The 23,853-nt window shown below is 44.8% G+C and overlaps 1 protein-coding gene across 1 annotated transcript in view; it reads right to left on the reverse strand.

Annotated features, from left to right (window-relative positions):
* The window catches only part of pcxb (pyruvate carboxylase b), a 243,787-nt gene that overhangs the window by 198,226 nt on the left and 21,708 nt on the right, over window positions 1-23,853 (reverse strand). Inside the window, exons 8-9 of the mRNA XM_034557049.1 lie at window positions 22,830-22,897; window positions 20,673-20,756 (exon numbers count right to left, since the gene is read on the reverse strand). Of these exons, the coding sequence (XP_034412940.1) occupies window positions 20,673-20,756; window positions 22,830-22,897 (152 nt within the window). The remainder of the gene's footprint in view (window positions 1-20,672; window positions 20,757-22,829; window positions 22,898-23,853) is intronic.

Consider the following 23,853-nt stretch of genomic DNA (forward strand, 5'->3'; position numbering starts at 1 on the left):
ATTCATTCACACACATCCCAAAGTATGTGTCACTCCGTACCCCTCTCTCTCTCTCGTCGAGTCAGTGAAGTAGCAGCCAGTGTACCGGTCAGATGGGGCTTTATTAGCACATGTACTAGGCCATCGGGGGCGGCGCGTACACGCATCCCACCGCAGTATTTCTTAAAAAGCAGAATGTGCATTCACACATTTCGCTCCCTGCAGCTGACCACAATGTGTGTGAGCGATCGAGCTAAAACGACCCCGGCACTGATGAATGCACCCGGGGCATATGGCTTTGAATAGGAAGTGACAGAGACAGATAGCTGGATCCGTGCGCCACAGAGGGAGCAAGAGAGTGAAACAAAGTGCATTAAGAACAGTTCAAGAGTAGCAGGGAGAGGGAGGGAAAGATGACTCAAATGGAGGACGGATGCAAGGAGTCGCAGTGTTCGTTAGACGGGTGGGGAGAAAGGAGAAAGAGACCTCCGGAGTGAAAGAGAGGATTAGATGGAGGGAGGGGAAGAATAGCAGAGAGCTTCAATGATGGAGGGGCTGTCACTCTCTCTGGTTCCTCTCTCTCTCTCTCTTTCCCTCAAAACACTTCAGCTTGAAATCACGTGTGCCATGTTGTTACAGGATGTCAAAATCCTAATTCAATGAAGACTCTTGGCAGCAGCCCCCCCCCCCCCCCTCCTCCCCATATCCCCTACCTCCTCTACCTTTTGCTCCCCAGCGCCTCGCTGTGCCAAACATTACTTAAAAAGAGTTCATAACAGTAGAGCAAGGTCGGGTGATAACGTTCCTCAACCGGACGGAGTGAAGCAGAGACGGCATAAAGATCACATGTGGCGAAAAAGAGAGGTCATTTCCCGGTTCTGCGTGCACATTGTCGATGTCCGAGGAGGACAGGTGAGACGGGTCAGTGCATCTCGGGAGAAACTGTTCGGCTGCACACAACAGATTCCACTCGGTGGAAGGTGAGGCAAACGGCACCGGGTCGAAGAGAAACACGAATTCTGCTTCATCTTGAAAATCCAATTTCTGTTGTTGCTGATGGCAAGGTCATAAAATCTCAGTCCTTCAAAAAAACAAAACAAAGGCATGAGCAGTGAGATGGGTGTTTCCTCAGTCCAGAAATGCCACCCGCTGACCACCTGACCGCTTTTTACGGCCACGCGCTGGGTAAGTATTTAATTATCACAGAAGAAGCAAGAGACGATGATTCAGTGCAGCGGCCCACAGACTGGCACCTGTGACGGTGGAACGCACAAAAGAGTGTCCCTGACAAGAGGCTGAATGGGATGATTGTGGCCTCGTCTCAATGCACACACAAAAGGAACTAAACCGACGCCATTCAGTCGGAGAGACGTTGCAGTGGAGACCGTCAGGCAGGCGCGAAATTTCTGCTTTTCTGAAAGCAAAAACAAAATAAAAAATCGGACGTTGCCTCCCAGTCGCCGGATCTGTTGGTGCACGGGCGTTCATGTCCTTGATGCTCACCTTCGTACCTTTACACACACGTGTATTTTCACTTGGAAAAATACGACTTTGTTCCCAGCAAAAATAATTTAAAAAAAAAAAAGATCTGATTCTGGAGAATTTCAGTCATTATTGTAACATGTAATATCATTTCCACACTAGATAAATGGGAGCGTTTGGGCTTCTCAGTGCACTCGCTGAGGTCTACTTCACAATCGTCTTCTGCAACCCTGAAGCGATGGAACAATGCACTTTTTGAGAAGTGCTCCCACTTCCCCCTTTTGTCTGCGCCAGTGTTTTCTGCTGGCGCCGCGCGTCGTCTGATCTTCATCTTCTCCGCCTATAAGCCGAGTGATGTTTGGGGACTTAAGACTCGTGTAAGTGGAGCAACATTACCCCGCGCGATGCCGTTTTGGCTCGTGGAGCCTCGGCAGCTCGGATCAGCCTCGATGTGTCTCGACTGCGAGCGCCAATGTCGGTGCCCCGCCGATGTTAAGGGTGCGGATTAAAAAAAAGACGCATGAGGTGAACGCATGTCAAAGATGACACCCTGTTCCACCCCACTTATACAATGTAGACTAGAGGGTCTTCCTTTTTTTAAGTGTGATGAAAAGAGATGGTGTTTCTAGTGCAAAAGGTGCGCACGGGAACAGGTGTACCACGTATTACGAATTATAAAATTCTACCAAGATGCCACACAAACCCTCTCAGAGGTCGTACGGCCCGGCACTCGCACTACGCCTACATTCTGAAAAGGAAAATATGGTTTTCTGCTCAAGGTTGCTGCGGCCAGAGAGCCGTCACTACGTGCAAGTCCGGTGAGAAGAAGAAGAAAAAAAAAGAAAAAAACACTGATGATTCACTGCACAGAGGCGCAACAACGGAACAGGCAACCCAGGCAATTGCCTAGGGCCCCGAGCTGAAGGGGGCCCCGACGGACGGCTGACGTCAATGACAAAATAATGGAACCGCTTTAGACGCTGCAACGACAACGCATCGGAAATGCCCCCACATGGCCCTTTCCGAGTTGTCGCTGGCTAGTTGCTAGTAGGGGGCCCCGACAGACGGCTGATATCAGCGACACAACTTGAAACCCCCGTAGACACTGCAATGACACGTCGGGAATCTCCCTAATGGGGCCCCCTTACTAGCCGGCATCGACGTGCGGTCAAACACAAACAAACTAAATGAAAAAAATGAAGTGAACATATCACTCTGGGCACACGAAACGGGAAAAAAAAACAAGAAGAGGATGAAAAGAAAAAACATGACAGTGGCAAGTGGGAATGAGGAAGATATAGTGGCTGTATTTGCAGAAGCCAAGGCCCGCAAGCAGCAGTTTAAAAAAAAAAAAAAGGCACTACTATTGGACTGTGGATATAGGACCACGGTGTCACAGCAAGGTTTAAGTTCTTCCGTTCCACTTCAATTCCTTGTTTGTTTGTTTTTTTGCGTTTTTATCATTCTGAAAATGTTGCACATTTCAGTTATGTTTGTTTTTCTGTTATTTATATATTGTATGTAAAGTTTGCATTCAGATAGTTATGTTATTGATATATATATATATATATATATATATATATATATATATATATATATATATATGTTAATTGTTTAATAAAAGATTTCTTTACTGATCCGTAGTCCTGGACTTCATTCATCATGATTCTGGGGGCCCCCATGGTCCTTCTTGCCTAGGGCCCCCAGGGGGTCTAGAGACGCCCCTGACTGCACATCGCGCTTAAAGCCAACCGATTACCTCGCCATCTCCCTCAATGCCCCACGTCCGTCAGCCAGAAAGCAGTGCATGCTGGGTCGTGAAATGTCCAGGGGCAGTCAGAGTAATGTGGTACATGCTCCTGCAGCTCGAGGCGTGATGTGCATGATGCCGCAGAGGGAACAAAACAAAATCAATCGTACCATCGATGGTACTGACCTGTTAAATGGCTTTGTCTGGTGTTCCCATTAGTGTGTGTGTGCGCGTGTGTGTGACGCAGCAAAGCCTAGCAGTTTACTGCAGAGTGACATTAAGAGCCAGCAGACTGACACCAGGAGTTTAAATGATTCTGTTCCTTAACGCGAATGTTTTGAACCCAGAATCAAAGCTGTAGGTTTTTAAATACTTGTGGGGACATTGACTGACAGCTATTTGTGCCTCCAGGTAAGCAAGCAAGGTTTCAAAAGAAATAAACTAAATGTGGTATTGTTCTGCTACACCGTCTCTCCCGTCTGGTTTCACACCATTTAAAAGTAATCTTTTAAAAGACAAACTTGAACTTTATAATGCGTCTTTGCGTGAAGGGGCTTCTCTTTATGACCAGCACGGACAGGAGGAATGATTATAGCAAGCAATAAAACTAAACACTCCCTTGGCCCTACATACAGTGAAAAAGACATATCTTTTAAGGAATGAGCCGAATGGCTTTAAAGCACCCAAATGAAATCCGCCAAAAACATAAGCTTCAGGCACTGCTGAGGGCCGGAATGAGTAAAAACACAGACGAGGGGGAGAAATATCACTGGGGGGGGGGGGGGGAGTCCTGCCATCCGTATGACAGCAACAGAGTTTATGGCAAACGTGGCCTTCATTTTAGAGAAATGATCACATAAACTCAGATTCTTTCTGTTTTTCTTCTTTTGTAAAACACACACGGGTATCACAGTCTGAAAATGAAACACTGTTTAACAAGGTGCTTCTCACAGCAACTTTATAGGCGCGTAGTCCCATCACCCAGCAGTTATTACATAACCAGATCCTACAGTACCCCCCCCCCCCCCCCCCCCCCCCCCCCCCTCCTCCTCCTTCATCTAAACATCACCGCTGCTTCTTCCTTTTTAAATGCAGCTCACTTCTCTTTTCTTTGCTCTCTTGTGGGGATTGACATTAATCCGGTGCCAAGATGCTCTGATCCAATTCCCTTTCAGGCTCGGAACACACACACACACACACACACACACACACTCCGATTCACTGCCGATACAACCGCAGAATAACACAAACACGCACTCGGAACTCTTAAATAGATCAGCTTTCCGTGGTGGCACCGCTCTAATCCTGTCGCTGCAGGGAGCTGCCAAAGCAGCGGCATCACCTACCCGAGCGACAAGCACACAGGGGCGCAAACGTACGCAGCAATGTGCACCTATACGGCCCTTGAGGCGCACTAAATGATCATAATGAACACAATCGTCTGTGTGTGTGTGTGTGTGCCCGCCTGCCAACACAGACACACACACACACAGACACACACACACAGACACACAGACACACACACCCCAGCTGTAATGGGATAGGAGTTTGACCGGGAATCCCTCCATCCGTTTACCGATTCATGTATTCATCCATTCATCACAGTTCTTCTCCAGACTTTAAGTCCATCACTTATTTCCTTCCCCCCGTCCAATCACGCCTTTCCATACTCTGCACTTCTACCCTGGGCAACCATCATCCAACGCCGCAGGAAAAAAGGAAGCCGGGGGTACAGAGTTTGAAACAAGACATTATGGCAGATTATTATTCTCATGGAGAGGAACGTGTGCTTGGATGTCGAGTATTGAGACGGTATAAGACCCCCCTCCTGAATCGATGGCCACATTAGCCCGCGCTTAAGTGTTTGCTGAGCGTGAACAGCTTCTCAATCTGGGGACCAGAACACCCAAGCTCTGCCTAAAATGGGTTTGCAGCTGAGGCCTTATGCAATGTTTAAATTACGGGAGTCTCAAGCACAGCACACATACTAATGAGGAAAGAAGGGCACGTGCCAAATCTCACAATGCGACACATGGATAAGTCTTATTGGAAGACGTAAGAATCTTTTAATAAATTGCAGCTCTGTTAGGTTCTACTCAGGTATTTCAGTCAGCAACAAAGTGGCAGATTGACATCAGCAACACCGCCGTCCCCAGAGCCGTGCCACTAAGCGCGGCTCGTAAAAAAATTATTATTACCGACGCTATAATCATTCCAATTATGGCACCGCCTCAAGCGCCTCAGAAAGTTCTCTTTTTAAAGCGTAGCTTCGTCATGTTTACCCATGGACTTAGAGGTCAGAGGTCAGACGGAGCAACCAACACGTTTGCAGACTAAATGTTGCCTGAATGAATGACAACGCAGAAAGTCAGACGCCTTTGCCTCACTCATTACACCAAATAATACCAACCACCGCCTGTAAAGTGGCCGATGAGGAAGTACATTGCATCTTATAATCCTATATTGTACAAATAAGCCACTTCTCTGAGGTGACAGCCTCTTCCTTCTCCTGCAGCCTCCCTCACTTCACTGCTCTCTGATCTTTCTCTCAGCTCTTCTTCCCGATATCAAAACAGTTTGCCCCCGCTGCCATCTCATCGGCCTTTGCTCCACTTTCAAACACTCTCTTCTTTCTCTGCTTTCGGGTGTGGCAGGCCTTCAGTTAATGAGCCTTGTCATCCCCAAAAATAGAAAATTAAGAAAAAAGAAAGTACAGAGTAAGTAAGGTCACGGACGGACAGATGGCAGAGTGACGAGAAGGAAAACAAGAAAAAAACAAAAAAAACAATGGAAGAGATGAGGGAAGCTAGATGGTGAATGGAGCAGATGGCTGTGAAGGGGGATGGGGGACGGAGAGAAAGTGAGGGAAACTACATGGAGCAAGAGATTGAGAGAAAGAAACATTGAGATAAATAGAGGATGACCGAGAAGCGCTATGAGCGAAAACCAAAGTGCATCTGGATTTACAGCGAGAGGGCGTTGTAGCCAGGATGAATAATGACGTGTGACGCAAGAGTGATGACGGGACGGGCGATGAGACGCGGCGGAGTCGAGAGGTTTAAAGCGGTACAGTACGCGCGACTCATGTCAAGCCAACTGCAGACTGAGATGGCAGTGGGGCGCAACAATAGCCGACTTGTAATATGTGACACTGACGGCTTTTGTTTCCGATTGCCATTTGTAGAAAGTGTTTGCAGACGATTTTGCAGTGTCGTTGTTTTTTTTTCCCCCATAAGCTAATCTTTCGTGAGACGTGAAACAGATAGTATTTGCTTCGTGCATAAGAGATCGTAATCGAGGCACAAATACATTCCGCTGCAACCGTCAATGTACCTGAAGGCAACTGCATTCAGTGCGGTTACTGACGGAGTTAAAAAAAGATGGTTGTCACATTTATGCAACGAGGTGCATGTCTAACGGGAACTAAATGGATATCATTTGGAGGATTTGGAGGATTGCTTAATGACTGAGCTAATCTTTTTAAGAGGGCCGCGATAGACCATCACAATTGGCATTGAGCATCAGATAAAAAAATAAAAAATATATATATATATATGCGTCAGTCGATTTGTCTCGCACTACTTGAGAGATCCTGGGGAGCAAGCGGAAGCTGCGAGGCCATCAGGTGGCAGTGTAACGGGAGTCGTACACATAGTCTGGAAGCAATGCAGCCATAAAGAGCTCACGCGGAGAAGAGGGAGCAATGGAGAGGGAGAGGAAAAGGCCACAGAAGACACCTAACGGGAATTTACAGTCCACGTGTGGACAAACAGAATTGTGGGCTCGTAAAATCGGATGTTTACTATCAATTAATCTAAAAAAAAAAGAAGAAAAAAAAGAGAGAAAGAGAGAGAGACATCAAGTGCAAAGTGCCGCCATAACTTTAGATGTAATCGAGGGACGGGGGACAGAAAGGGAGAATCTGAATCTTCCCGAAATAACACGGCACAGGCCAGAGAAAGTTTCTGCGGGCTGATTGACGGCCTGCAAGGCGACCCAAACTGTCACGTTGTATGACTTAAGATGAACTGCTATACGGCGAGTGAGTGAGTGTGTGTGTGTTATCGTTGGATTTTCTCTCTCCTCTACCTCCTCGGTCCCCTAACCTTTACCGTTCCGTCCGTGTTTCCAGTCTCTTTTGCCTTCAAGTGTCCTCAACTTTGTCCTTTTATGAAATGTCACTGACAGCTGACTTGCATGTGTGAAACATTTTGGTTTGATATCCTTGCAACCAAGCCTAAAAAAAAAGTCAAAAATAGACCTTTTTCTTTGCTCGGAGACATTTAAGTCTACAGAGTATTATAGACATATACAAAAAAAATAATAAACTACAACTAATCTAGTGTTGGGTGCCATTATATTTTTGTTTCATGGATTTTCTTTCCACTCAACGAGAACACTTACGAGGTCACGGTGTTCAGCTTTAACATGTCTAGCCCCACCGTCTATATTGTCTACCTTCCCCCCCTCTTCCTCATGAGAGACCACAATGTTTCAAGGATCTTTGGGATTCCCTGCTGCTTTACGGCACACGCCTCCTCTCCATGCCCCCTCCCCAAATCTACTCATCTGCACACTATTCGATCTGCCACCTCTCCATGAGTGGTGCTTCCATGCAGCTATGACCAATGGACCTGGAGGCAAAGTGCCACTGTGGCTGCCCCGCACTCTAAGGTTACATGTAATTGTATTACAGTAATCAGATTTATTTGGCGTTACACTTTTGGTGCACCAAACAACACGCGCTAAAAGGATTACAAACGCTTTCTGGTAAACTGTGAGAACATTCTCTGAAAATCACATTTAGATTTTGACACTGGGCATTAAAGTAAGACTATATAAAGCTTTTGAAATCCAATTATTTTTTTAAATACACATTCATCATTTCAAATTTAAAAAAAAGCCTCATGTTGTTTTGGCATGTACTGTAAGCTACTCATATGTGTATATATGAGTAGCTTACAGTGGCTGACGTTACGCAACACTAGAAAGATATTGCTGAATAACTGACTGATTGCCACTTGTTGACACGTCGTATATTAAATCCAAGAACAGACCAGATTAAAATAAAAGACGTTAGTTAGCCTCAGAGCTTTGCAAATCCAGTTATTTTATCAAACAACTGCCAGGAAAAAAAAAGGAACCAGTAAGCCGTGCCAGTGAGAACTACACACACACAGCTGACTCAACGCCTCAGCCAATTGTGGGTTGTGTTCATTCAATCAAATGTGCACTCTAATGAGTGCATCTTTCCAGGTGCGTCCTGAAATCTAATAACTTCCCTGTTCGGGAATGCTGAGGCCGTTCAAATTAGGTTTGCAACTGCTCTAGCCATGGAGTAATCAAATATCTGTGGTAAATAACATTACATTTTTTTTTTAAAAGAATCATTCCAAAACAAATGATCGCCAAAAGCTGACTCTTTTGAGGGAAAGGAAAAAAAAGAAAAGGAAAAAGGCCTGTAATTGAGACTCGATATTCCATACAGCGACGAGTGTGCGGTGAATTCAAATAAAGACACGAGCTGCCAGTCAAAGCGTCGCGACTTCCTCCCCATCACCACTCCATTTGACTGCACCCGCTGTTCTCAAATCCCTCTTTTCACATCTTACTTAGGCTTCATTTTAATGCTCCCCATCCCCCTCTCTCCACCAGCTCCTCCCTGATCTTATATCCTTCTTTTCACCTTGTCCAGCCTCTCCTATTACCCCGCTCATTCCTCTTCCCAAATGTCTCTTAATATAGGGAATTATCGCTCATTTTTTTTTAGGTAAGTCAGCCAGTCATGCCTCCACTTTCTTTTCCACTTTGCTTTCATTTCCCTCTCTCTCTCTCTGTCTCTCTCTGTCCCCTCTCGCCCTCATTCACCCGTCGCTCTGTCAGCAGTTAATGGAAGCATAATGAGCTTGTTGTCTCTGAAATGATGAGAAGCAGAAGTGAATACAGCTGCCTAACAATCAAAGAGCATCCAGAAACACGCACAGCTGGACTAAGGCGGGCGCATACATGCCTGTACACAAATACAAGCTATGACAACACACACACACACACAAATAGATTAATGTTGGCACACTCCCAGAGACATTGTCGACTGAATCCCAGACACACAAAACGCACTTGAATCTCTTCTCTGCGGAGGTACATGATTAGTACCTTCAGGCCAAAACGTTATTTTTCGTCACTGCAACGCACACCTCCCTCCATCTCACTACGTCCTCCATCACTCCCCCGCCCTCCTTTATCTCCCCACTTCACTCCCTCGTTCTCACTCCTGCCAAAAGGTAGTCAGGGCAGAAATGTGGGGGGGGGTTTTTTTCCCCTCCGACTTCATAACACTGCAGTGGCGTGTGTGTGTGTGTGTGTCCGCACACTGCTTGGTGTGTGTGTGTGCGCGTCAAGACTAAGATTTGGATGTATTCTGAGTCAAGACACCCACACTGCAGCATTTGACACAGCCAGAGGGAGCAAGAAACTGGGGAGGAAGGGGGAGGGGGAGAGAGAGAGAGCGAGAGACAAGGGAAGGAAAGACAAGAGTGGTTAAAATACATAAATAAGGAGGGACGCTTTTCTGTTTCTTCTTAATCATAAAATGCGTGACCTGCATTCGTGTTGATCTCTGAATTGAAGCGTGCCCACAGGCGAGCGCACACTGCAAATATACTTCCATGTCCTCGCGCTCTGTGTGAATATGTGTTTATATCTGCATAGTGCGTGCGTTGGTCCTGAACACGTATAGGCAAATCAATCCTGTGCAGAGCATAACTGAAATTCAATTAGAGGTGGACAATGTGACGGTAATCGATTTTATGATAAAGATATTTTCCGATGTCGATATTTGTTCATGTGATATACAATGCTTGTGCATAACGCTTTTGAAGTGAATTATGTTCCACTCGCACACATTTTTAGACACAAAGATCGTTTCAAAACCCCTAATAGCTTTTCATTACAATCCGCTCAGTCATAAGTGTGATACCTCTTGGTATCAGAAAATAGTCATACGCCAGAAATAATTATAGAAATATTGGCCATGACTTGGGTATACAACATATAATAAATAAAGCTTAGAATGATGGATGAACAAACCTTCAGAATGTAGATTGAAATCAGACATACGTGTATGTAAGTGCTACTGAAGGGGAGCTTTCTGTGAAACAAAGGCATTTTTAGGCCCTTAAAGATATGTATTTGTAACTTGAAATGCATTGTGAAGCCACTTCAGTTGAATAGGGTAAAAAAAAATTATTTATTTATTTATATTTTCCATATTCCTAATCAAGTTTGCTCCCTAAAAAAAGGTCTTCTCGAAGGCGTCTAATTAACAATCAAACACGCCATTTGGAACACTTTGCAGGCGTAATGTGTTAATTGTTTAATCCACACTCTTTCACACATTGAACAAGCTTGTTATAGGAAACTGCAGCCAATCTATAGTTCTCTCATTATATATATATATATATATATATATATATATATATATATATATATATATATATATATATATATATATATATATATATATAGATTAATAGATAGTGGATGATTGGATGGGAAAGATGGAGCGCTGATGAGTAGTGTGTGTGTGTGTGTGTGTATGTGGTTGTGTATATACAGACAGAGTGTGATACAGACTTGAAAAGAAAGGGCAAATAAGAGGGGGAACAAAAGAGAAGCAAGAGAAAGAATGAAAGAGACATCGTGAGGACAGAAATAAGAGCGTACGGGTGGTGATGAACAGAGAATAAGACCAAGACGGTTACCTTAGGATGGGTAAGAGAAAGACGAGAGGGAAGAAGGTAAAGAAACTTATTGTTATAGTCTTATCGCATGTGCATAATCAGCGAGCCCCACTAAATAGAGAAAACTGCTGACGCAAGTGTGTGTGTGTGTGTGTGTTTCATTAACAGCTTTTGCTGTCTTATACAAGTTAAAAGGAGAGGTGAGGGAGGAGAGAGCACGTGAGTGGGAGGAAGGGCATCTCCGGCTCTTCGATGCCGTTTTCTGTTTCGTTCACTTTGCGGTGAGAACAGAGAAAAAGTGCTCCAGCGAACCGTTTGTTCAGTCAAAACACACACACACACACACACACACGCACACGCACACGCACCAAAAAATAAAATAAATAAAATGACCCCGTCTTTCCAATTTAAATTTCCCCATAGGCCAATCGTCTTTCTTCCATCTCTCCTCATCAGAGAGATTCCACTTCTTACTGCATGCCGCAGCACATCATGGCCGCAATTCTTCTGCTCGCGTTAGAGGATTTCTTTGGGAAACGTGCTCCACATATCTCCCTCGCGGTCCTCGGCGGGCAGAGCTGGCAGGAAGCAGGACAGTACAGTACAGCCCGTCCAGATATACTTTGCATCATTAGGGTTCCTCATGGGGAATAATGTAGTGCAAGGTTGTCAGCGTTGCAAAATGAGGCCCGACAGGGAATCAACAGCCCAATGTGACGCTGATGATTTTATTACAAGCTGCAGAGCAAATTAAAAGGCCTTCTGCCAACAAAAAAAACAAAAAAAAGTAGCCCAGCGCGCCCGTCAAGTAGCCTGGGACTAATGTCTTTTGGGTAGAAGCCACCACTCGTTAATCCAATTAGAAAATAACTAAACGGACTGACTGCAGAGTTTAATGTCAAGTTATGGGTCACTGTGCTTGAGCAACACGAGTCAAAATGAAGTGTTCAGGCAAACAATGGAGCTAAATTGCCAGCGCCTGGTGACGTAACATGCAAACTTGGGCCATTCGAAGACTGCAAACCACATCAAATAAACGTTTATGTCGGGGGCATTTGGCGGCTAAAGTGCAGCAGAGACAAACAATAAATTCGCCAACAATTGCCGGCGAGCCTCCCGCCGGCGACACGTTTTACGGCCCCTTTGAAACATTCCGGGGGAAAGAGTCCCGCGTGAGCGCCGCGGGCTCAGCTCATTGCATTTACAATGAAATGCCAGTAAATGGACTTAAACGCAGCCAATATTATTCCCAACTGCGCAGTTCCTGATGTGATAAGAAAAGAAGGGAGAAAAAAAAAAGGTGCAGGCGACAGAATAAAGCACTTAGTTTGTTTGTTGTCAACAAACCTGACGCGTTACCGCGATCATTTGACCCCCCCCAACGATTGCCTTGAGGGCCGTTTCCATTCCCACTGTCATCGCGTGGGTGATTCGGGCGGCGTCATCCGAAAACCCTTTGTGTCGTCTGCCCGGCATCGGGTGTGCTCTGATTGTTTAGATGGGCATTTGTAGGCGTGATGGTTTTTCCTCGCTAGTTTTGATCTCGCCCGCATGAATTATGCACATCTGTTGGTTTTATTGACAGTTTTGAGTACAGTTATCCTGCCTCTGTACCGACCGCCGCTGTTACCATATATTATTCATGAGCGTGCACTTTTCACTGTTCTTCGCTGCACAATGTGAAACAAACAGTGCCCGTGTTTGCTTGCTTGCTGCTCACCCCACACACCATTTTCTCCTCCATCCTTCCACCTTTCCCTTGGCTCTAATTTCAGAAAGCACAGTTGGCTTGAGTTTCCCCACAGCTGGCAGAAAGAAATCAATACCTCCCCTCTCTCTTTTGCCTTCGACTCGCTTCCTGTTGTCTCGGTCCCTGCATCCTCTGACCACCTCACTTGGTTTCTGTACACCCTCAGTCTCCGTCTTTAAGTCTCATTTCATTGGCAGCAGGTTTGTCTTCTTTTCCTTTCCTGCTTCCTTCCTCCTCCCTCCATCCATCCATCCACTTCCCTTCACATTCTTTTCCTGTCTCGCCCGCCACCTCCGCCTCCCTTTTAGCCTCACATGGCTGGCTTCCCTGCCCAGGGGATCCTTTCCCATGAAGCCTCCCATGCTCAAAACTCACACACGGCTCCTTCTGCACTCGGAAAAGCCCATTTTAAAACCGCACTCAGTCCGGGGCTCGAATCGACGAACGCAGACGGGAGGATGCTGCAGGCACGAGGATGCCCAAAATAGCACCCATCCAAATCACCAAGGTCACCCTGAGATGCGTGGCTCCTGCACTACTTTATGCATCCTGCTTTGCACACGCCACAGGCTTTCTGCACATTAAAATGCATCCAGGAAACATATTTACATTCCACATGCGCAAAGCTGACGTGTTTGGTATTCTGAAGACAACGTTGTAGTGCATGAGGCAATGACTTGATTCCCATGACGTGGAGGTTTCACACATCCCGCTGCCCCCGTTGTCGTTTCGGACCCCGATTTAAGCTTACAGCTACTCGCCTCCTCGACTCTTCATCCTGGGCAGCTACATTAGATATGCACGCTCTGCACTTCTTAACATTTTTAAAAAAAGTTCATGTAGTACATTTTTATCTTTTTCTACAACCATCATCTCTACTTTCATTTCTCTGCCTTCTCATTGGAAGCTTTACTCTATTTTTATGAACTTTGTTTCTTTGTATTGGATTTACGTTGCGTGGCGCTTTTTACGATCAAACTCTAAAAGCACCTTGAGCTGCATTTTATGTCTGACAGGCAGTATACAAATTGAGTTATCAGCATTATTATTTGTTGTAGTAGTAGTATTATTACGTGTTGTTACGTCATAATGTCGTAGTTCCCAACCTGAGATATTTTCACTCCACAAACTGTTTCTCTTTTCTGACGTTTCTCTAATTTGAGGAATACTCATTTTTACCTCTTGGGGCCTTTAAAAAAATATATATGTAAATTAATCACTCTGGGAATTAAACATCCGTCTTTGGTCAGAGTGACGAGTTTATTGTATTGTATATATTGTAACCTTGCTTGCTGCCGCTACAAACTGAATAAAGTACATATCTATCTATTCATCTATAAACACAACATGTCACAGCGTTGCTTTAAGGGGTCACAAGCAAAACTGAATTGGACATTTCTTATTTTTTCACGCAGTCCCGAGTCATCGATTCTAAATGATCCATCTATCTCCTTTGACATTGTCGACCCTCCAATATTAATTGAAAGTAAAGTATTTCTGGGGAAATAGATGACGCATGAGAACGTATCAAGTTGAGCAGCAGAGGAGACAGAGTGGAAAAGAGCCAACTGTAGATGTAGATACTAAAGAGCACTGAATAGGGAAGCAAAGAGAACAGATGGAGACAACGATAAAGAAGTCAAGATAAATAGTGAAGGGTGGAAAAACATGGGGCGGAAAATAAATAAGTAAATTAGAGAAAAGGAAAACTGACTGATTCATGAGCTCACTGGGACATTTTTTGTCTAGCCCATTTCCAAATGCTGGTTTTCCTGATGGAATATTAAAATATGCTTTCAGGGCAAAAAGTGCTGCTGGTTCTGAAGTCCACAATGGGAACACACATACAGTTTATGAGTCTGTAAGTAGCAATAAAGTTTACAGTACACTGACCACCTCCAGGGGCCAAGTGTCAACCCCTTCATATAATGCATTGTGTGTGTGTGTGTGTTCGTCTGAGCACGGGCGTGACATCTCTGCACTCACCGTCACTAAGCTGATTGACAGCAGAACTAATTCCACATTCATCACCCTTGGTGGATTGACAGCTCTCACTCTCTCACTCTCTCTCTCACTCACACACACACACACACACACACACACACACACACACACACACACACACACACACACACACACACACACACACACACACACACACACACACACACACACACACACACACACACACACACACACACACACACACACACACACACACACACACACACACACACACACACACACACACACACACACACACACACACACACACACACACACACACACACACACACACACACACACACACACACACACACACACACACACAATAACGGTAATAAAGACGGATATACGCCTCAAAAGCAGCGTTTGCTGTCACACGAGTCCGTTTGAACAGACCCCAAAGTAATGCCACCGGAATCTTTAATGACATTACTTTACTTTTTTTTCTCAAGCGTTTCGAGGAGTACAGGAGAGTGTAGATGTACGTCCGTCCACAGACGCTTTACGGAAGCACTGCATTCAAAAATGTGACATTTATTCATTTGGTTTGATTCCGCTAAGATTTCTCAACCCAAATCAGTGACCGATGTTGACAAAAAATAAATACAATATCCAGCAGATTTAGGTTATCAAACTTCATATTTGTGGCACATTTATGAAGATCTACATCTCCAGTAAGAAGGACTGGGCTGAGCAATGAGTGCCGTGCATGTGCAGACATGTGCACACGACTGCTTTGTTGAGTGCTGATGAATGGCAGACATATTAGGGTGCTTTTGAGCAGCTCTCTCAGGGGATCCGATGTGAAGTCCTGGGACAGGGGATGTCGTATGTGTACAAATTTGTAATTTGTGATATTGGGCTATATAAAATAAACTGACACGAGGAAATGAATGAAACTGTGCAACAAATTATTTCTCCCCTGTTCTCCTAAAACAAACTCCCCCTTCAAATCACCAGGCACACAGATTTGAAATCTCTGTCTCCCTGTCCTCGTCTCCCCATCTCACACTTAAACAAACAGCAGCAATAATTTGAATTTCACGCCCTCTGACCGCGAAAAAAAGAAAAGAGAAAAAAAGAAAAGGGGGGTGAGAAGCATTGCTTTCTGGCCCGGCTTCAATGCTCTCTGCTAAATTCCTGCAACAACACAATAAATAAAGAAAAGCTCATCACTCCCTCCTCCCCGCACAAAAAAACCCCACTAACAAATGTGAGTAGGTGAGTCAGCGTCACATGCGATGTCAAATGCAACAAAGTCTTCACCGTCGGCGCTCCTCGCCCACTCGAGTACAAGAATTGAATTCCTAATAACAGCAGCACAAAGTATCAGACAAAGTCCGCCTCCTCCCCGATTTAAGGTTAAACCGATCAATATGCCACCAAACAAAAACTGCAGACCACGAGGCCTCGCTGACATTAAAGTCCCCTATAAGCACACAGCTGCTGGCCAAACAGTGAGCTAACTAGACCGATGCCCGCGCGCAGCTACGGTGAGCTCACGTATGCTAACACACCAATAGTTGATGAGGTGTGCCTTTTGTTTGGCTAGCGACCGTTTCCAAGGTGTGCCAACTCATTTTGATGACATCTGGCGCCAAAAAAACAACATACTTTTGACCTTCACGCACACTTAATGTGCGTCCTCAAGCAGGTTCAAACCGTTGAAAGAACAACAGATTTGGCATCGGCTCAACTGACGTTGTTTTGCTTATGATCCTTCACTGCAGCTACTTTTGCCGAATCGCGATATCGAGGCTTGGACGTTGGGCAGAAAGTGTGGTTGGGGAGAGACAGAGATAAACATGTTCAGGATATAAATATGCCCAAAGGCAGGGTTGTATTACTATGTTTGGACATTGGGATCAAGTATAAAAATGAAAAATAAAATTGTCCGCAACAAAAGGAAACCTCGAGAACTACAAGTGAGAGACATAATCACACTACCATATTGACAGAAACATACCTAGATCCATTCGTTTGATCTGCACCCCCCAAAAAGGTGTTTTGCATAATCTGTTACTATTATGCGGTTTGTCTAATTACCACAGAAGGGTGAATAATTAACCAAATGATCGCTCGCTGAAATCCAAAGTGCTACATCATGATGTAGCACTTTTGATTTTATGCACACAAAATTAAATGCAATTTGGAGAAGAAAAAAAAACCCTATGCAACTGAAGAAATATCATAATATCATTGAGCAAATGCCACGTTAACATTCCCTAGCTTGCAACATAAAGTTGCTTACAACTCACAAAAACAGCTAATGCCTGAACCTTATTGATTAATGATTAATGAGAACATTTTAAATAGTCATAATAATGACCAAAGGGGGATAATAAAACCTTTGACATGTTGTTCGACGTCCCAACCATCCGTAGGGAAGGAGCTCCATCCATTCGGCTGAATTATTCAAAAGTGTCTGTTCAATAAAATACGTTAAGAGAGCCTTCTCATTGCATTTATTTCTCACAGGGAAATGAATAAGAATAATGTCCACTACAGACCGGAGACCACGGGAACTGGACAAGCTGGCCGACACCCACAAAAAGGTCACGGTGGATTAAAATCTCCCATTTCCTGGATGTGCATCTTTTAATATGTTAACAAGTGTTGCTTGCCAATCTCCCTGACTGTGGAGCCCTGAGATGTGTCTAATATGATGTCTGAGGCATGGTATTTTATGTCTGCGTGGTTACATTCTATCATAGGACCGTGCAGCATATGCGTTGGGAGGGTAAACCACAGCCCATGTGGGCACAGATGTTGCACGCCTCACAGGCAGCATAGACAACTTGTTGATGGTTGAGAAAGGGGGATTTATGCCTTAAGTAGGTACTCAACCTCACTTCCCGTCATCAAAACTGATGCTCACCATGCAACCACAAAGCACAGGGGGGGCCTCCGCTACCTGCAGCTTATTCTCACACCCTCTGAAACCACTGACAGATGCAACTGCTGCAGAGCAACACAGATAACGGAGGTATTAGGAAAGCAGAACTCATGGATGAATGAACAGGCAATGAGGCGCCCAATCAGCGGTCCAATCACTGATTATGAAAACCTCACACTGCCATAAAGAGATGCATCTTTAATAGAATTAAAATAGGACTGGCTGAAATATCGCATGCGTCGGTTAAATGAAATGTCAGCCGTAGTTCTGTCTCCTGAAGACACGAGGACAACAAAGCAGAGACACGGCAGCGAGACAATCAGCGGGCTGGAGCGAGGAGAAACAAAACCATTTGTGTATGCAGAAATCAGCTGTCCGGGCACATAAGTGGGTAGTTTGACGATATCTCAGATTTTCCCCCATGAGCTCTGGCTTCACCGCCCCCACTGAGCTCAAACCCGTTCGACCGGGAGCCAAAGTAACTTCCCGCACCCGCCAGTGTTGCCAGGCAACTTTGTTCTCTAGGACGTACCATCAGGAACCGCTGCGGCCTGCAGTGAGTTCAAAGACGCCGCCGCTTCTCAGATGGAGGCTGCCGATAATGGAAGATGTGCGATACGAGCAGACGGCGAGATGAAGGGGGACAGAGCGCCAGCGCCACCGAGCCATTAAGACCACATGAGAGACGAGAAATAGCAGGTGTGTGCGGGTGGGTGGTGGGGGTGTTGTAGGAGAAAGATGTGTGTGTGTGTGTGTGTGTGTGTGTGTGTGTGTGTGTGTGTGTGTGTGTGTGTGTGTGTGTGTGTGTGTGTGTGTGTGTGTGTGTGTGTGTGTGTGTGTGTGTGTGTGTGTGTGTGTGTGTGTGTGTGTGTGTGTGTGAGAGAGATCAGAGTGGGGACGGCGTGTCATCCCAGTGTGTCTTTCTACTTATAAAGAATATCCGTCTGTGTGTACACCAGATGTGTTTTTCCAAGAGTGGGAGACTTTTTGAGTCGGCGCAGGCAAAAAAAAAGCCGGAGACTGCAATGGACCCAATGGCGGTTTAACGTCCGATAACTCTTTGCCATGACCTTCCAATGAGCTGCTGATTAATATTAAAAAGGCTCTAATTAGACTGCAACTCGGACTGCACACAGTTAAGGTGTCCATGAGGCAACCTTTTTGAGTGCAGCACAGAGACAGTCGAGGAAACTAAATGTCTTCACACGAATGGCAAACTGTGGGAAACTGGCCACTTGAGAGAAGAAGAAGAACAACAACAACAACAACATGTACCTGGCAATGTGTCAGTTCGTGCACTGTGAATAAGCGTCTCTATTATTTCCTATTCGATAAGGACCGCCGAACACATTAAAAATAGATGTCTCTCAGGCGCATAAACACACACACACACACACAAACACACACACACACACACACACACACACACATTAATAATACCGAGCTAAGTACCAAAGTTCAGCCTCAGCGTTGCTCAGGGAGCCGGTCTCAGTACCTGAGAGCTGGCTTCTGCTCTGAAGTTAAAGCCTTCACTGTGGGGACTTGCACAATGTTAAATGCAATCACAACACATAGCAGAGAAATGCATAGGACGCACGTGAGGGAGGGAGGGAGTCTAGAACAAGAAAAATGGAGGATGAGACTATGAGAAAGTGAGACCCCTGGTGATAATCTGCAGTTCCTTCAGTTGTCCTTATAAATGTCTCTATACACTATTATCTTACTATACTCGTGAGCAGAGATGGATACCGGCTTTGAAGAATGGAGTATTGATAAGCTCCGGGACTCTCTTTCATCCGTACTTTTTAATGTTTTGGTGTCATTTATTATCACACTGCAGCAACTCCTCGTGTCTCTGTGTTCGGGGCTGAGCTCCTCCAATATAGAGAAAAGCCGATGGGGCTGAAATGCGTCCTTGTAGCGAGTCAATCGAAAGTCCTCTCAAGAATACTAGACGGGCGTGCGCGAAGCAGGCTGTAGTCTTGTTGGCTTCAGGAGCGACGTGAATAAAATGCAACAAACTCCTGAAGCGAGGTGACATCATGAGCCTCACACAAAGTGGTCCGTCTCGCTCCCTCTCTCGTGTGACCACGTCTCCATCAGTACCATCAAGGTCATTTCTTTAGCAAAGCCCCATCCTCGTCTCCGGCCTCCTCTTCCCCTCTGGGCCATTACCTGAAAAGGCCATTACCCGAAATCTCCTCTGAGAGATGAGGCTTGACTTTTTAGTGACGCTGTCATACTGTAGTTGAGACATCTTTTCGGCAATACTAAAGCCAGACCAACTGTGATATAACCGTTTACAGAAGGCTAAAAACAAGGGGAGCTATCACGGTGCAGGGAATGTTTTTGCTTTTTTTTTTTATTATTATTATTTAACCTCAGCGGCGTGCACAATTGGTGACAATAATCATAAAATTGGTCTCGACAGATGCACTCAAAAACTGTGCAAACACTCTTTTCCAGAATTGCATTTACTGCCTGCACTGTTGACATCCATTTCCACCCATTTTCAAATTGCATTTTCATTTTCACAGTTTTGCACAGCACTAATGTCCCCTCCATTTGAATCGCAGGTAGACGGCGCATTAAAATTCCTGGGGAGAATCCAGTTGTTTTGCAATTAAAGACGGAGAACATTAATAGCATTGGGGAGTTTGCGCAGGCTTCCTAAAACACAACCCGGCGCTCGAGCAGCGAGGCGTTCTCATTTGCAGGGAGACATTTTTCCTCAAGTCGGACTACTTCTTTTAACAAGCGGTCAAAACTCTGCAAAAGTCAACGTGCTGAAACCTGCCGTGACAACTTAAAGAGGAAATACCGCTTCCTCGTGAAAAAGCTGCCTTAACATCCTGCCTGCAGCCGCATGAATATTTAAATACACAGCAATTCATTTCTATGCTTAATGATTAAAACGTGGTTAAGGAGGATTCTGTCATAAAACCATTCGGGACCATTTCCCCTCATGTTGCGCTCGTTAACCTGAACACTGAAATAAGAGAAATGGGCAAAGACGCAGCAGAAATCACAAGAGCTGCGTGTCTGACTGGCATTGGCTTCCACACACACCTGTTTGGCGAGGTTGACGGCATCGGTGTGAAGTCGGTTTCTCAGATGAGGATCCAGCTGGAACGCAGGAGCAATCTCCACCACCTTGGAAATGACGGGATTTCATTAATAATACACGATAGATGCGCGTACTTCAACACAGCTTTATTAACTCATTATGACGATTGCAGGAGCATCTGGGAAACACAGTTTTGTCAGTTTCTATTCGTTTAGGGTGGAAATGCACTCATTCTCTTGGACGTTAGTGCTGCTTTTTTTTAAATGTATTTATTGATGGAAATTGGTGGTATACAGAAAGTTAATTGGGAGTTAGTGCTGCTTTTGACGCATCGGACCTCAAATGATCATTGGAAGAGAGCCGCACCCACCCGACCGCTTTATAAGAGCCAATCCGAACCACCCACAAAATAAATGCGTTAATCAGCCACCTGAACCCGACCCGACTCAAGACTATTTACGAGTCACTCACAGACACCGTGTCACCCTGTATCACTTTCCTTTAACGGATGTTATTCTTTGAGGGCTCCCTGCCATTAGTAACTGCAATCCAGACACAATTTGGAAAATGGCCACAGAGTGCATTGGCCTTTCCATCGCAGAACACGATCCATGATGTTCACCTGCTCCGTCTGCCATTTGGTACCAGGCAGGATGTGCACGGGGTTTATCGGAGAGTTTTGGGTGAGCCAAGAGAATAAAGTCGCAGGCCATAAAACCAAAACAATGGTTTTAAGAAGCTAAACTGCCCTGTAGATCTGCAGAGTGGTGATAAATCTCTTTTTGGCTCATCAAGTTACTTCATATTTAGCACATCAATATATATATATATCAAACTGCTCATAATGTCTCCCAGTTTACCACTGAGCCGTAACCCAGACAGTGAAAGTACCACAGACTTACAGTTGGCTTCCTACTACAAATTAGTAAATATCATAGTTTGTTTTCATTTCCCCTAAAGTAGCCATCGGTTGTGATACAGTATGTGTCACTTTAGCTTCAGAAAAACAGATGGAGTGAATCCTTGGAAGTCACATTCAGCCTTTCATTTGGAGGCAGCTCGGCTTCATTCTACTGTATCCAGCGAGTTAACCCATCCAACAGAAATAACTGAGTCTAGTTCAAAACAATGTGATCCGTGTCCGATTTAAAAAAACTAATAAAAAGAAAATGTTATCTAATCATACACCCCCCCGCCCCCCTTAAAAAGAAAAAAAAACTCTCCAAGTATGAATATTACTTTCAAGACATGTAGAAAAGCTATAAATATCTGCGCTCTACCATCCCTAATCTATTTCAACAGGCGACTATTCTTGTTTCTCAGATTCAAAAAGATCTTAGATCAAGGGCAAAGGCAGATTAACTCTCACAGAAATCAAAGAGCAGCAGCTCTGGCATGAACAGAGACACTAATATGATTATCTTCTATAATTTGATTAAAAGGAAAAGGAAGAAAGTGATGAAAACGCATGATTAAAACTGCTTCGAAATGACAATAAGTAATGAAATATTACACATGTTAATCAACCTCCTCTGATGAAAGCATTGTCATATTGACTGACAATTTCCATTCTCCGTCTCATTTAGTATTCAGACTTGTTGTTATTTTGACAGACAGGTGATGCTGGAATACCTCATTTATTTTCAGTACCAGCCCAAAAAAAGAGAATCGAGGCAAAATAGCCCCCGCTAATGAATGACAATCAATTTGATATTATATGCTATTAAAGAAAGCGTTTTTGTTGATCCAAGTTGATTTGCTGGAGAATGATGTAGCCGATGCAGCTTTTGTTAAGACTCCCAATCACCCAGCATTAGGAGGAGCTAATTGTTATTGGTACATAATCCTCCCTGCTGCTCAGGAAATCTATGATAGCCAGGGCCACCAGTGGCATAATAGTCATTGCTATAATCAGGACTAGCGTATGTATTAATGCGTTGCTTAATTGGCTTGTTTCCCTAAATAAGATAAAACACTTCGGCCTTTTGTATATTCAGTAGACTGCAGTGCTTGAGGCTGCGATTCCTCCCGATGACCTTTGTTTAATCATCCACTTCATGGTAATCTACGCAATACTGGAGAAAATGCCATGAAGATAATCTCAAATGAATTCTAACGTTTAGGTTGGGTGGGATGGTTTTTTAAACGTGGGTCTTCACCTTCTGGTGCCTCCGCTGAATGGAGCAGTCTCTCTCGTAGAGGTGGATGACGTTACCGTATTTATCGCCTGTGGGGGTGAGACACAAAGAGAGAAGTGGGTGAGACAATAACAAAGAACATTAGATAATAATCAGAGGGTGTTGAATTCAAGACAAGGGGCAGTGAAATAAACATTCACGGGTGCTAAATTCACTCCGATAAACATCCAATCGATGGCCGCTTTGTCAAGCCAACTTAACCTGCATCACCCAGTCTCACACTCAATCTGTCCGGAGCATGTCAAGTGTGACAAGACGGACGGTAGCATCTCAAGGGCACTGCTATCATCACAAGGGCACTGCTAGAATCTCAAGGGCACTGCTAGCATCACAAGGGCACTGCTAGCATTACAAGGGCATTGCTAGAATCTCAAGGGCACTGCTAGCATCTCAAGGGCACTGCTAGCAGCACAAGGGCATTGCTAGAATCTCAAGGACACAGCTAGCATCTCAAGGGCCCTGCTAGCATCACAAGGGCACTGCTAGCATCTCAAGTGCACTGCTAGCATCACAAGGGCACTGCTAGAATCTCAAGGGCACTACTAGCATCACACGGGCACTGCTAGCATCATACAGGCACTGCTAGAATCTCAAGGGCACTGCTAGAATCACAAGGGCACTGCTAGCATCACACGGGCACTGCTAGCATCACACGGGCACTGCTAGAATCTCAAGGGCACTACTAGCATCACAAGGGCACTGCTAGAATCTCAAGGGCACTGCTACAGCATGTGAGCGACGGAGGCTTCGTGAGGCTTCTTCTTGGTTGCATTCTTGCAAGCCGGACCACATGTACAGTACATTGTGTTTTTAAAAAGCCACATTTTAACTTCAACTATCACAGATGTGTCCAAGTGCGTTAATGTGCAGGCAGTCCAGCAAAAAGACTGGCCAGGAAAATGTGTGATAATGAAAAGAAAAAAAGCACAGCCCCACAAAATAGTGTGTTTATTAAAAATTACGTTCTCAGCATTTTCACAGCAAA

The sequence above is a fragment of the Cyclopterus lumpus genome, chromosome 18, assembly GCF_009769545.1.
Source record: "Cyclopterus lumpus isolate fCycLum1 chromosome 18, fCycLum1.pri, whole genome shotgun sequence".
Classification (NCBI taxonomy): domain Eukaryota; kingdom Metazoa; phylum Chordata; class Actinopteri; order Perciformes; family Cyclopteridae; genus Cyclopterus; species Cyclopterus lumpus.